The sequence below is a fragment of the Pseudopipra pipra genome, chromosome 4, assembly GCF_036250125.1.
Source record: "Pseudopipra pipra isolate bDixPip1 chromosome 4, bDixPip1.hap1, whole genome shotgun sequence".
NCBI classification, from domain to species: Eukaryota; Metazoa; Chordata; class Aves; order Passeriformes; family Pipridae; genus Pseudopipra; species Pseudopipra pipra.
Window position 1 is genome coordinate 20,508,502 of NC_087552.1, and position 12,045 is coordinate 20,520,546.

Here is a 12,045-nt window from a genome sequence, read left to right on the forward strand (position 1 = left end):
AAGTAGGGGTTGATTCATCAATTATCAAGTGATCACTTGGATTTTTTCTGGTTTTCTTTCTATTCATGAACATCAGTGAGATACAAACACGAACGGAAACTACAGAAATTACATCATTCTGCCCACTGAAACAATTTACGCAATGTCAAAAGCAACAGTAGCTTTATTCCAGGACTAATTTCTAAACTCAGTATTGGCTTTTCTAACTGAAGACGATGTCAATCAGGACTATAACTATTATATGAAAACGTGAATTTATCTTGCAATCCTCTAAAAGACACACTTCCTGGAAAGAAATGACCTTCAAGTGTGATTCAGTTCCAAAAGAAGATTCACAGGTGGCAGACAAAAAGCTTTTCTAACTGGAAGAACTGCAAAGTTAGACTAGGCTCGCAGCCAAGATAGACACTTTCCATCTCAGGAATTACAATAAATAATAACATCTGTTACCTATGCAGCTACAGAAACGAAATCCACTCATATCTGTTGCATCAAAAATTTATATGCCAAGCTTTAGGATCACTACCAAATACAATTAAGGTGTTTGATCACACAGAAAGAGCCAGGATTGCTCCACAGATTAAAATACTAGAGGTTTTTTTAAAGAGAACTTTACTGAAAGTAGTGTTATTACTATTTTTCTTCCAAAACATTAATTCCTCTTTTTTTGTGCAATATAAATACATTATTACTAGTGATTTAAGCTATGGAAATGAAGAAGAAACAAGAGTTCCTCCGTGCAGCCATAATTTCATTTTACAAATATAAAATGGGAGAGAAAAGAAGGAGCATCCTATCTTCTCCTACTACCTTCTTTGATGCTTTTTCTTTTCCCATTTTTCTCCCTAGTACAACAGCAACTTCAACAGCAACATTAGCAAATGTTCTTTCAACCTTGGAGGTAGCATATCACCCACTATTTAGTCAGTTCCCTAACTTCTTGTGTCAGGACACAACTAATCAGGATTTTACTCATTTTTAGCAGACCACATTGCTGTCTCATTTGTCTTCTCAACTAACCTCATTTGCCTACGGTTTAATTCATTCTCTCTTTAGTATTGCAGCCTATTTCATATCCCATCTCCTCCAATCTCTCCCCAAACTCATCAAGGGGGACACCATTAGCATATCAAGACCTTAAGGAAGCACATTTTCTGTTGGTGCTTCCTGTCAGTAACAAGTGACCTTTGTTCCTGCTTTCAGTCTTTCTCCTATCTCTCCTTATGCCATACCACCCAAATTTTTAAGCCTTCCAAGTGCACAGTGTGGTGATCCCGCCACTCAGTACTTTTCTGTGCAAAGAAGCTGCCTTTGGCACATCACTCCTCTAAATTTCAGTTGAATACCATTTTATTTAATTTTTCACTGACTTTTATTATTAGGGTGCTGAAAATATATCTTATTTCCTTTTTAAAGCATGCAGCCATAACCAAGTTGAACCACATACCCATGGCAAGTACAAAAGAGAAGACTTTTCCCCTGGAGGCATTTGAGGACCTTCTCATCCTTCTCAAATGGTGGGGCCCAGCCCCTGACACCCCTGAAGCACCTGCACCGCCACCACCCACAGCTCTCTAAAATATCCAATGGCAGACAGAGTCAGAGGAGAGAAAAGATTGTTTTATTCTGGACATCAGCTGGGGAGGCACAGGAGCCACAGCACTTCCAGCAGCAAACATGAAGCAGCATCTGGAACAACAGAGAAGTTGCAGTTCTGCAGAGGAGTCTGCAGAAAACCCACCAGCACCTTCACCTGCACACATGTAGGTGAAGCCCAGACCAGCTGCCTTCTGAAAACACACTCAGCAGCCTTTCCCATCAGGCCTAAGCCTGCTCTTCCACGCAGCCACCCCACCAGCATTTACTCGAGGCATGAGCCATCCAGAGACCATTGAGCAGCCACACTTGGGTGGGACAGGAAGGCTGCAGCCAGCACGCTGTGACAGTGGACCTCTGCTGTCACCTCCTGCAGGAGCAGCTCCTCATCAGCTGTGCTAGGCAGGTTGGGCACCGTACTCTTGTGGGAGTTGAGAACTTACTGAAGTGTACTGTAAGAAATTAACGGCTTGTTAGCCACCATTCTGAGAAGTGTACTGTAAAAAATATAAGGGTTTCTTAGCCAAGACCTTTTGAGTCTAACTCCTGGGTTGGTTGCCAGAGTTATGGTGACTGTACCATAAAGCACAAGAGCTCCCTGGCACAGGCCTGGTGTCTTTGTTCAGCCTGATGAGAATTTACAACATGTATTGTGTCCCTGATTGATGGCTTGTGACATCAGTAGTTTGGGTGGGTAAAACAGAACAGGGAAAAGTGAGAGTATTGGTAAGGAGAGATTAGAAAATACTCTTTTTTGCCTCTTCTTCAGCAAACTGGTTGGTTATGTCTCTCTCTCACTCTGCAGATTTAGCACAGGTATTATCGCGTTGGAGCTTTCATGTATTTGTCAAGATGCGCATGCCCCCACAAGAGTGCTTTGTCAACTATTTGAAAAGGATACAAAAGAATGTATTTGAAAAGTTTTATTTTACACCCTCAGTTTCAAAAACTTTACACAATCTGCAGAAATCAAATCAAAGCAGTGAGTTGTAAGTTTCCTCTTCACGCACATCTGCAGACCTGTTTTTCATTGATTCACCTCTCCTGTGTCCAAAAGCAGGGCGCTGCACATCTTCATCTGCCTCAGATTCTGAAGGAGTGAAAGGTCGATGTTGAATCAGTATCAGCCACCACAATGAGGAGAGTCACAACCATGACAGGGCATTCCCCGTTCTTTCCAATTCCCTCCACCTCGGTAACTGTGGAAACACTGTAAAGCCCCCAAGAACAAGGTGACAATTTCTGACCTGAAGGAGCGTGTCTGCAACAAGCTGTCTACTCTACAAGCAGTGGAGCCAGCCCAGGTCAGGCAGGTGAGTTTCCATCCTGTATTTCAAGAGGGGACAGGTAAAGGGATTTGCTCATAGATACTGGCAGATCCCAGGGAGAAGCTGTTTCACCTCTCACAGCAAGGTACCAGCCACTCAGCTCATTCAAAATGGCTGCAGTTCAGCAACTGCATCAGGTATGAACTTATGGAGCTCCCCCTACACCTGCTTTCCAAAACATGCCTGTCTGCCTTTTAAAAGGAGTCCAAGGTCTTCTGAATATCAATAAGCAACAAGGTTCTCCAGAGGCTGTTCTGTCTTCTGCCTTGTTCAGATGACAAGAAGTGCTATCTGCTCCCCGTGGTTTTCAGGTTTTCCACAAGGGAGGGAGGCTTTTTGGTCCTGTAGGCAGCGGTGCCTGCGATCCGGGACCCTCGGATGGAACTGATGTAAGGCAAAAGGGGAGGCTCCCGCACCACCAACGCGGTGCCCTTGGGAGTATAAGCTCGGAGTAGCAATTCCTCTTCTGCATGAGCTGTCACTGCCACCCATCCTGCACAGCCAAAAGGAATACAGACAGTGAGACAAGTCCCCAGGATCAGAATGAGGGTTCTGACACAAATTACTGCCTCCCATAGTGGCTGAGAACCTGAGCTTACCTACATGTGATTTCTTTGAGAAACCAAGCTCAAAGGTCATATCCAGCTCTTTCCAAATAGAAGGCAGCACCTAAAGCCACATCTTACTCGCCCTAGACATAGCTCTTTCCTGGTAAACTGAAGAAGGATGGTTGGAACTACCAAAAACGCAATAAAGCTTTCCTATCAATGGCCCTTTCCCTCTCACCTGGACAGCCAACAGTGTCACAGCCATTCCTGATGCTGTGGAACCTGTATGGCAGCCAGAACATAAAGCACTCCATTGTAGCTGTCCTGTACAAACATGGCTGTCAATCTCCATTCCTGGAGGTTGCCAAGCCTCAGCTGGACAAAGTCATAGCTGCTGTGATTTTGTGTTGTTGACAGTCCTGCTCTGAGCAGGAAATATGGTTTCACCCCTTCAGAAGTCTCTTCCCATCAATGTTTCTAGGATGCAGACTCTGCAAAGCAAACTAATGAAGAAATATTAAATTACCTGCAGAGGAAAGCTTGATATCTGCAACTGCCTCAGTGGTACCAATTCCTTTCAGTGTAATGTCCTGAGGGACAAGTGGGGGGAACTCTTTCATTCGCTCTTCCCCACCCATGGGAACCTAAGATCAAAATACGGAGAAAAGATTTCATACTCAAGAAATCCTTCAGCACTCCTACCTTAAACTGGCAAGCAAGGCACAAGAGGGAATAAACATATGAGACATTTGTAAGCCAATTATGAGCTGGCTTGAATAATCTACAGGAGCTATTTCAGGTTTGCCAGAACAGAATCGGGATCACATTCAGAGGAACCCCGTGGGAGGTGAGCAAAGATGGAGCGCCCACTGCAGGACACAGCTGGTGGCTCAGGCCAGCCGCCCTGATGTGAGTGACAGCGCTTGTTCTCCATGTGCACAGGAATGGGAATGCCAGGACAGGGACAGCTCACCCCATCTCCCAACAATCTGCAAGTGCTACACAGTACGTTGTCATACCAAGGAAGAAGTCAGACCACCGAAAGATGAAGAGGTGTGCAGAGGATCCAGCAGGGAAATAATAAGAAAGGTACATTTTTCAACTGCAATCTGTGCTGAAACCCCAGTCTGAAGGTTTGCCATGGAAAATATCCCTATTGCTGCCTGCACTTAAAGCCAGTTCAAGAAGAGCCAAGTATCAGAGAGCAGACCACTGCACATCTTATCAGCCTGAATGCCAGAAAGAGAAGCTCTCCTGAAAACACACCATCTCAAGTGCTCCCTCCTGCAGCCATGCAGTCTTTGCAAGTGCAGTGCTCCACACTGCACGTTTCCATTGCAGAAGTCCCAAACTCCTGATACGTGTGGATTTTCCCTGTCAGTTGTGCCCCAGACAGGGTCCTTCACCAGGCAGGACAGCTGCTTGCCTGCAGCCAAGAGCCCCCCACAGCACCTCCTCTCACCTTTAGTAACTCTCGGCCAGCGTGCTTCTCGTAGATGGCATCTGCGTTACTCAGGGTAGTGATGTGGACTGGCAACAGGTTAGAAGCCACGACAGAAAACCAGGCAGACTTTTCTCCCTGAAATAAATAACCATCATGGCTGGGCTTCGTGAACAAAGATTTGGGGAGGGCTCAACCCACATTTGCTACAAGCACGCTGGTGGCTAAAGAGGACAATACGAGATAGACGAGACTGGTTACAAAAGGCACAGCAGAAAGACTCCTTAGGTGGTAGAAATAAATAACAAGAGGATGTTAATTATGGTAACAGAAAAGCAGTCCTGAATTTCTCTCTCCTGCCCCGTTTCTTTCCTGTGTGTTAAAACCCTGTTTGCCTGATGTCCCCTCCCTGTCCGAGGGGTCCTTGCCTCTGCCACTGTGGAGCAGCCAGGGTTTATATCAACTGGGGAGCTGAGCTTTCAGGACAGAAGCACCCACAGCTTCACCATCCTGCCTCAAAGCACCCCCAATGCCCCATCTCCCACCATCACAGCTGCTCAGCTCAGGCAAATCATCCCAGAGAGATCTTTGCCTCTGAGTAGGGCATTACTACTCTGTCCTGCCAAGCTGTTTTTTTGGAACAGGGCTCTGGATTTTCATCTTAGCTATGATGGAGCTCTCCTGCCATACCAGTACATTATTACTTACAGAATCCTGCTCCCTCCACCTTTCTGGTTTTCTTTCAGCAGGTCAAGAATGTCCTTAGCAAAGTACCAATTCAACATTTCTATGGTGATCTTGGAAAGCTGACTGAAACAAAGGAATAGCCATACACACCCCCAGAACAGGGCAAACTACTGAGAAAAGGTTCTAGCACTTATGATAACGCCTATGTGGAAGAAATATCATTGGAGGTCAGCTCCACACAGTTCAGTAAAGGTGTATGGTAGGGGATTTACAATAAATGGAAGAAATTATTGGCAGTGGGGATACACAGTACCTTTTAAAAATATCTTCATAGAAACTAAAATACATATGCAATTAATTACTTTCTCTGGCAAATTCTTCAGAAGTTTGTGTCAGGAAAGAAAAATGTCCATGCTTTTCTCTCCTGGTAGCCAGCTTTCACAAAACACAGAAATGAGGAAACCCACTTATTTTCCCAGTTAATTCTGGCATTCCCAAGGCATTCTGATCTTACGCAGTGATTTATTAACAGATTCATCATCTCAAAGCAGCAAAAAAGGGTCTCGGAAAGTTACCCAAAAAGCCTTTCATGTCTGGTACTATAGTAAGAAATGAAGCAGCTGCTCCCAAAATCCTTTCTTCCCTTACCTGTAAGTAGTCTATACGTCCCAAGGCTGCTAAAAACAAGGTCGTTCCTGGCTTGAGAATGAAGGTCCGTGGAACAATGGCAACTGTTGGCAAAACCAGCTTTACTTCTTTCTCTGTTAGGAGATTCAAAACCTGCAAAATAAATTGTACTGCCACAATTCATTTCAGATGTTTCAATGGGGACAATGAAATTAGTACTGGCACTATATTGATAGAGGAAAAGGACCAAGTAAAGCAGTGTAAAGAACGTCTGACAGAACAGTTCAATTCTTCCACATAGTAAGTGAGAAATAGAAGAGGTAAGGATATCACCATTCTCCATGGCAATGCAGGGTCCATGTCAAAATGTAACAGCTGTAAGCAGCCTGCTGGGCATGAATGTAAGAATCCAGGGTTTGGCTGGAACAAGGTCACCCAAGATTTACTGTGTTTTAGCACAACTGCAGCCATGTGCAGAACTGGAGACCAACTTCAGCTATGACATTTGAGTCACTCCACTTAGATAGTGACACAAAGTGCCAAATCAGTACTACCAGCAAAGCTAATCTCAAAGTATCTCACTAGAGAAAAGTCCTGGATCACAGTGTGGAACGACTCAAACTGCAGGATGACCAGCCTGACTCACAGCATGGATCTGTACCCTGAGCACAGTGAAACAAGCTTTCCCCTCTGTGAGAGCTCCCAAATGCTCCTGCTGCCCTGTCTTCCTCTCCTCCTCCTTTCTTTCCATCTCCTGGCTCACCTAGTTCATCTGTTTAGATGTTAATTTGTTTCACTGAAATGATGCACCCCAAAAGTCTACTTAAAAGCCAGTGACTTAACCAGCAGTGCTGCAGCCACTATGGAAGTACAGTTCAAATCCAGTCATGCAACAGTGTGTCAGCACAAAAAACAGTGCCTTGAAGGAAACAACTTGTCTCCAGGTTGATGGCATCTCCTTCCTAGGGAGACAGCAGAAATGGTTCCAGCTCTGCCCCCAACACATGCCAGTCATGCAGATGCAAGTCTGGACCAGTCTGGACATGAGGATTAACCTCAAGCTTTAAAAGACCAAAATAACAAGAGCTGTGGAACAGCCAGAACCCTTAAAACTCTTCCTATGTTTACAAGCAGACATTCTTTAGCTTCAAAGTCAGGACAGACTTCAACATCAGTTCTAAAAGAAGAGAAGGTTTTGTCCTCCTAGCTGCAGGTTTTCTGATGTGTTTGATAATGTTTAAAAAACCAAAAGTTGAGCTATCAGTAATAGTTTTCTAGGCTTTCCAGAAATTTGCCTTTGTAAGGAGTCATGAGGAAGCAGCTAAAAACAAACCTCCAAGAGAAAAGGCAAAAAATTTAATCCCATCAAATGCCAACAGCCATTTTCCTTCCCTCTTCTTCCAAAATAAAATAAATAAAATAAAATAAACCTGCTTATAACTTCCAAAATCTGCCACGTAAACTATCTGCTTGTCCTCCACTCAGATTGAACACTGACTGAAGGACCAAAATTTGATCTGACACTTGGCATGTAGCTTTCCAAAGGCACAGCAAGGATAATCAAAATCAGAAACAGCAGCATTTCTGGATGCAGGAAAGTCCTCCTGTTTTCCACACTTACTCTACTCCAGAAGAGGAAAAGAACATACACAATCTCAAGTTACCAAACCAGCTCTCTAAACTGATGAATGTCTTCATGCTGACTATCAGAGAGCTAAGTGCCACTGTAGAGCAAATTATGGTCTGGCACACAGCAGTCAAAAACCAGTAATTTTCTAGTCTTCATGAAAGCAGTACAGTTCTAGCACTTTGTTCTCTTCAGAACGTTCCCATCTCCCTGTACTTTTTAATCTTCCCCAAAAGATGACCCGCAGCCCTGCATGGGCACCAAAGCAATCAAAAATCCAAAACTGTTTTGGACATGTGCACTCTATCAGCACTGACTTCAGTAGAGCCATTGCTCTACTGAAACGCTGATGTAAGCCAGACCTACTGGAGCCATTAACAGGAACAACGTAGATTCTGTTAGCTTCAGGAGAATGCTTTCTCTAAGATTGGGTTCAGTCATACAACTCTGGTTATCATCCCAAGCTCCATCTTTTCAGTAGACTGGAAGAGCTCAAAAAATGTCAGCTTCATTGGATGATGCTGGTATAAACTTGCTTAGAGTGCTCTTGCTCATTTCCCCTCATTCAGAGATTACAGAAGATTGATGACACAAGTCCTACAGCTCTTTGCAAAGCTGGCAGTATGCACAATTCAGAAACGCAACATTACCACATAAAACCTTCTCAAGTGCAAACCATATCTTAACACAATTCCCAAACCAAAAGAATCCTAATCCCAGGACTGCAGCACAAATACTCCTCCACAGGCACAGCTAAAGAAGAACAGTCCTACCGAACCTTGTCATCCCGAAACACAGCACCACAGAGTACCTACACAGTCTTCCTTTACAATTCCTGGAGTGTCGAAACACCAGCGAGCATCCTTCACTTCATTGTGTGTGAACTCCTCCCTTTTCTCACGCTTCTTAGGGGAATGTTTGGGATCTTCATCCATGCTGTAGGAGAGCATGTCAGGATCAAATTCAACCACAGGGCTAGCCTTCTGCTGTTGAAATGTTCTTCCAACTCTTCCTGGATTAAAATGAAAGGTTTCCTGTTAATTAAAATTTATTAACTTGCCTTTCCCTCAATTGAACATCTGCCCCTTTCCTAGCTTAAAAGATGCATATCAGTAACATAAAGGTGATAAAGACACTATGTGACTAGAAATTTGTGCATTCAAAAGCCAAAATGATAAGAAATCCTTTCTATAATTCTTGTTTAGGATTCCTCAAGCCCCAAAATCTCAGCAGGGACCAGATCACAGACACTCCATTATTTCCGATTAACGGTAAAGCAAGCTGCCTTCTTTTTTCAGTGCCTCAGACTTCCAAACACAAAATTATTGCAAAAACAGAGCTATCTTCTGTAAACTCCCTCTTTTGGGCACATACTGAAGTGATGTAGAACCACCATAATCTGCACCCCAAAACATGACTATTTAAAAATTAAACTTGTTTTCTTCCTTCAGGAATGAGAGATGGTCCATAGTGCAATGTCCTTGTAAACTACTAAGTTGTCGGAATTTGCCAGCTTAGTTCAGACGGGAGGTGCATTGCGCAGAGGAAACTTCTGCAAGGCTACTACAGCAGCTAACAAGTAAGTACCCAAAAGAAGTGCTAATGATGCTGCTTTTTGGAGGAGATACAGGTCTTGCTCCCATTACTCTGGGAGCAAACAGCAGTCAAAATAAATTAAAAGCAAGCTTGGAAATTTTTTACTACTTCTACAGATAACATGTTCTTCCAGTAATTAAACGGAAATGAGTTCTTATCAGCGTGGGAAGGAATTACTTGCAAACAGCTGGATTCTACAGCAAACTAAGGAGTTAACAATCCTTTGTGTAATGCAATATTACACAAAGAGTGTAATATTGAGTGGCAATACTGTTACTCAGGCAATACTCACCCACCAGGTAGCCTTGCTTTTTAAGGTGATTAAGGTACTTTTTTTCTTCACTGCTTAACTCATCTTCTGTTTTTGTTGCCTCCTCTTTCAGCCTCTCCTGCCTTCGGAATATTCTGTCACATGTAGGATTAATAATAGGAAATTTCAACAGGTTCAGTGTTGTTCCTGGAAAAAAAACCCAGAAGGTACCTTTGGGTCTCTTGACTAACTGGTACATTTAAGCTCTGACGAACAAGAAAAAAAAATTGCTTCTCCAACTTTTTGGTGAAACACAGGAACACAAAGTCAGAGGTTGAACTACAGGTGCTCCCATAAACTACCAGCTTCTAAAGTCAGGGCAGCAAAAAGGAGCCATCCACCGGCTTGAGACCTGCTCTCACCTTTAGTTTGGTGAAGGATCTCAAAGCCAAGTGGTGCTAAGACTGACTTAATACATCTCAGGCAAGTCTCACCTCCAGGCAGCTTGGTTTGGCCTACAGATGCTCACCAGTCCACCTCCTGGATTCTCTGAACTGGAGGACACCCCTAACTGATAGGAACAGGACAAGGCGCGTGGATCAGGCACCATCCCCACTGGCAAGGGAGCATGCAGGCCAGCTCTGGTTTACTGGGCCCCTTAGTGCTCCAGGATGTGCAGCACTCTCAGCACATGCCTCCCACACCTGCTGCCCCAAGGAATGACAGAATCAACGAGGTTGGACAAAACCTCTGAGATTATCAAGTCCAATCTATGATCGAAAACCAACAAGTAACTAGTCTGTGGCACTGAGTGCCACATTCAGTCTTTCCTTGAACACCTCCAGGAACGGTGCCTCCACCACCACCCTGCGCAGCCCATTCTAATGTCTAATCACCCCTTCTGTGAAGAAATTCGTCCTGATGTCCAACCTAAACCTCCCCTGGCACAGCTTAATACTATGTCCTCTTGTCCCGTCACTGGTTGCCTGGCAGAAGAGACCAAGCCCCACCTGCCTACAACCTCTGTTCAGGTAGTTGTAGAGAGTGAGAAGGTCTCCCCCAAGCCTCCTCTTCTCCAAGTTAAGCAGCCCCAGCTCCCTCAGCCACTTCCCAAGAGGTGACAATCTAAAGCATGGTGCAGCTCAGGAGCTCACTGCCCACCACAGGGGTGCTCGGGGTGGCGGGTTCCCGTCTGGCGACAGGTTCTTACACAGGGATGGCCGAGGGCAGCCCAGAGACCCAGGGGCTCGATGGCCCCGGGGAAGGAAGAGCGGCGTTCCCTCACCTGGCCAGGGGGACACAGTGGCCCTGTCGACGATGTCCGGGGCGCGGGACTTGCAGTAGTCGGAGCGCAGCAGGGTGTTGAAGAGCGTGGACTTGCCGGAGTTGGTGGCGCCCAGCAGATACACGTCCCCGGCGCACTTCCAGGAGCGGTGCAGACGGCTGACCAGCCCCTCCATGCCGAAGCCCGTCTTGGCGCTCACCAGCCGGATATCCACCAGCGCGGCGCCCGCCAGCCCGGCCCGGGCGCAGGCCTCCGCCACCCTCTTCCGCAGCCTCCCCAGGTGCCCGGGGGCGTCCGCGGGCAGCAGGTCCACCTTGTTGCCCACCACCAGCACGCCCGAGGCGGGCACGCCGGGGCCCAGCAGCGCCGGCACCTGCGGCAGCACCGGGTCGGGCAGCTCCAGCACGTCAAGCACGTAGAGCAGCAGCGGCCCGCGGCCGTGGCGGGGCGGCCGGCGCAGCGCCTCGCTCACCACCCGCCGGTGCTCGTCGGGCGGCAGCTGCAGCCGCAGGGCGCGCCCGTAGTGCGCCAGCGCCCAGCACCGCTGGCACACGGCGCCGCGCAGCCCCGCCGCGCCCTCCGACAGCAGGCTGCGGTACTTCTCGGCCGGCATGAACCCCGGCGCGCCGCCGTCCGCGCACTGCAGCTCGGCCCCGCAGCCCGAGCAGCTCACGCCGCTCAGCGGCACCGACGGGTCGGGCACGCCCGGGATCCCCGCCGCTGTGCCCCGAAGCCGCCGCTGCCTGGCCGGCTCCCGTTCCCGCCGCGGCTCCCGCTCCCGCCGCGGCTCCTGCTCCTGCTCCCGCTCCCGCTCCCGCTCCCGCCGCGGCGCCGCCGCCGCCTCAGCCGGGTCCGGCTCATACTCGAGGAACACGAAGCGCTCCTCCTCCTCCCCGCCGCCTGCCACCGCCGGCCCCCCGCCCCGCCGCAGCCGCCGCACGGGAGCGCGGGGCTGTGCGCGGGCCAGGCGGGCCAGGAGCGGCGGGAGCAGCCGGAGCATGGCCGGGACACCGGGGACGGCGGGGCGGGACACGCGTGCCTGACGTCACGGCGCGCGCGG

At 47.5% G+C, this 12,045-nt stretch overlaps 1 protein-coding gene across 2 annotated transcripts; it reads right to left on the reverse strand.

Moving 5' to 3' along the window:
• Window positions 1–2,504: 2,504 nt before the first annotated feature.
• On the reverse strand, window positions 2,505–12,018 carry NOA1 (nitric oxide associated 1). 2 transcript variants are annotated; one of them, XM_064651888.1, is made up of 7 exons: window positions 10,986–12,018; window positions 9,743–9,907; window positions 8,670–8,866; window positions 6,249–6,380; window positions 4,935–5,051; window positions 3,999–4,116; window positions 2,505–3,417 (listed from the first exon to the last, which is right to left on the reverse strand). In XM_064651888.1, exons 1-7 carry the CDS (start codon window positions 11,983–11,985, stop codon window positions 3,212–3,214), a joined length of 1,935 nt encoding a protein of 644 aa, XP_064507958.1. In that variant the 5' UTR covers window positions 11,986–12,018; the 3' UTR covers window positions 2,505–3,211. The 2 variants fall into 2 exon arrangements, with proteins under 2 accessions (XP_064507958.1, XP_064507959.1); XM_064651889.1 differs by lacking the exons at window positions 2,505–3,417; window positions 3,999–4,116; window positions 4,935–5,051 and adding an exon at window positions 5,144–6,035.
• Between the last annotated feature and the right edge of the window lie 27 nt (window positions 12,019–12,045).

Coding starts and splice junctions, on each gene's coding strand:
- NOA1 (XM_064651888.1), bottom strand. CDS start 11,985: ATGCTCCGGCTGCTCCCGCCGCTCCTGGCCCGCCTGGCCCGCGCACAG. Junction 6,381..8,669: donor GAATTGTAAAGGAAGACTGT/GTAGGTACTCTG, acceptor TTTATTTTGCAG/GTTTTGAATCTCCTAACAGA. Junction 5,052..6,248: donor GACGTATAGACTACTTACAG/GTAAGGGAAGAA, acceptor TATTTATTTCAG/GGAGAAAAGTCTGCCTGGTT.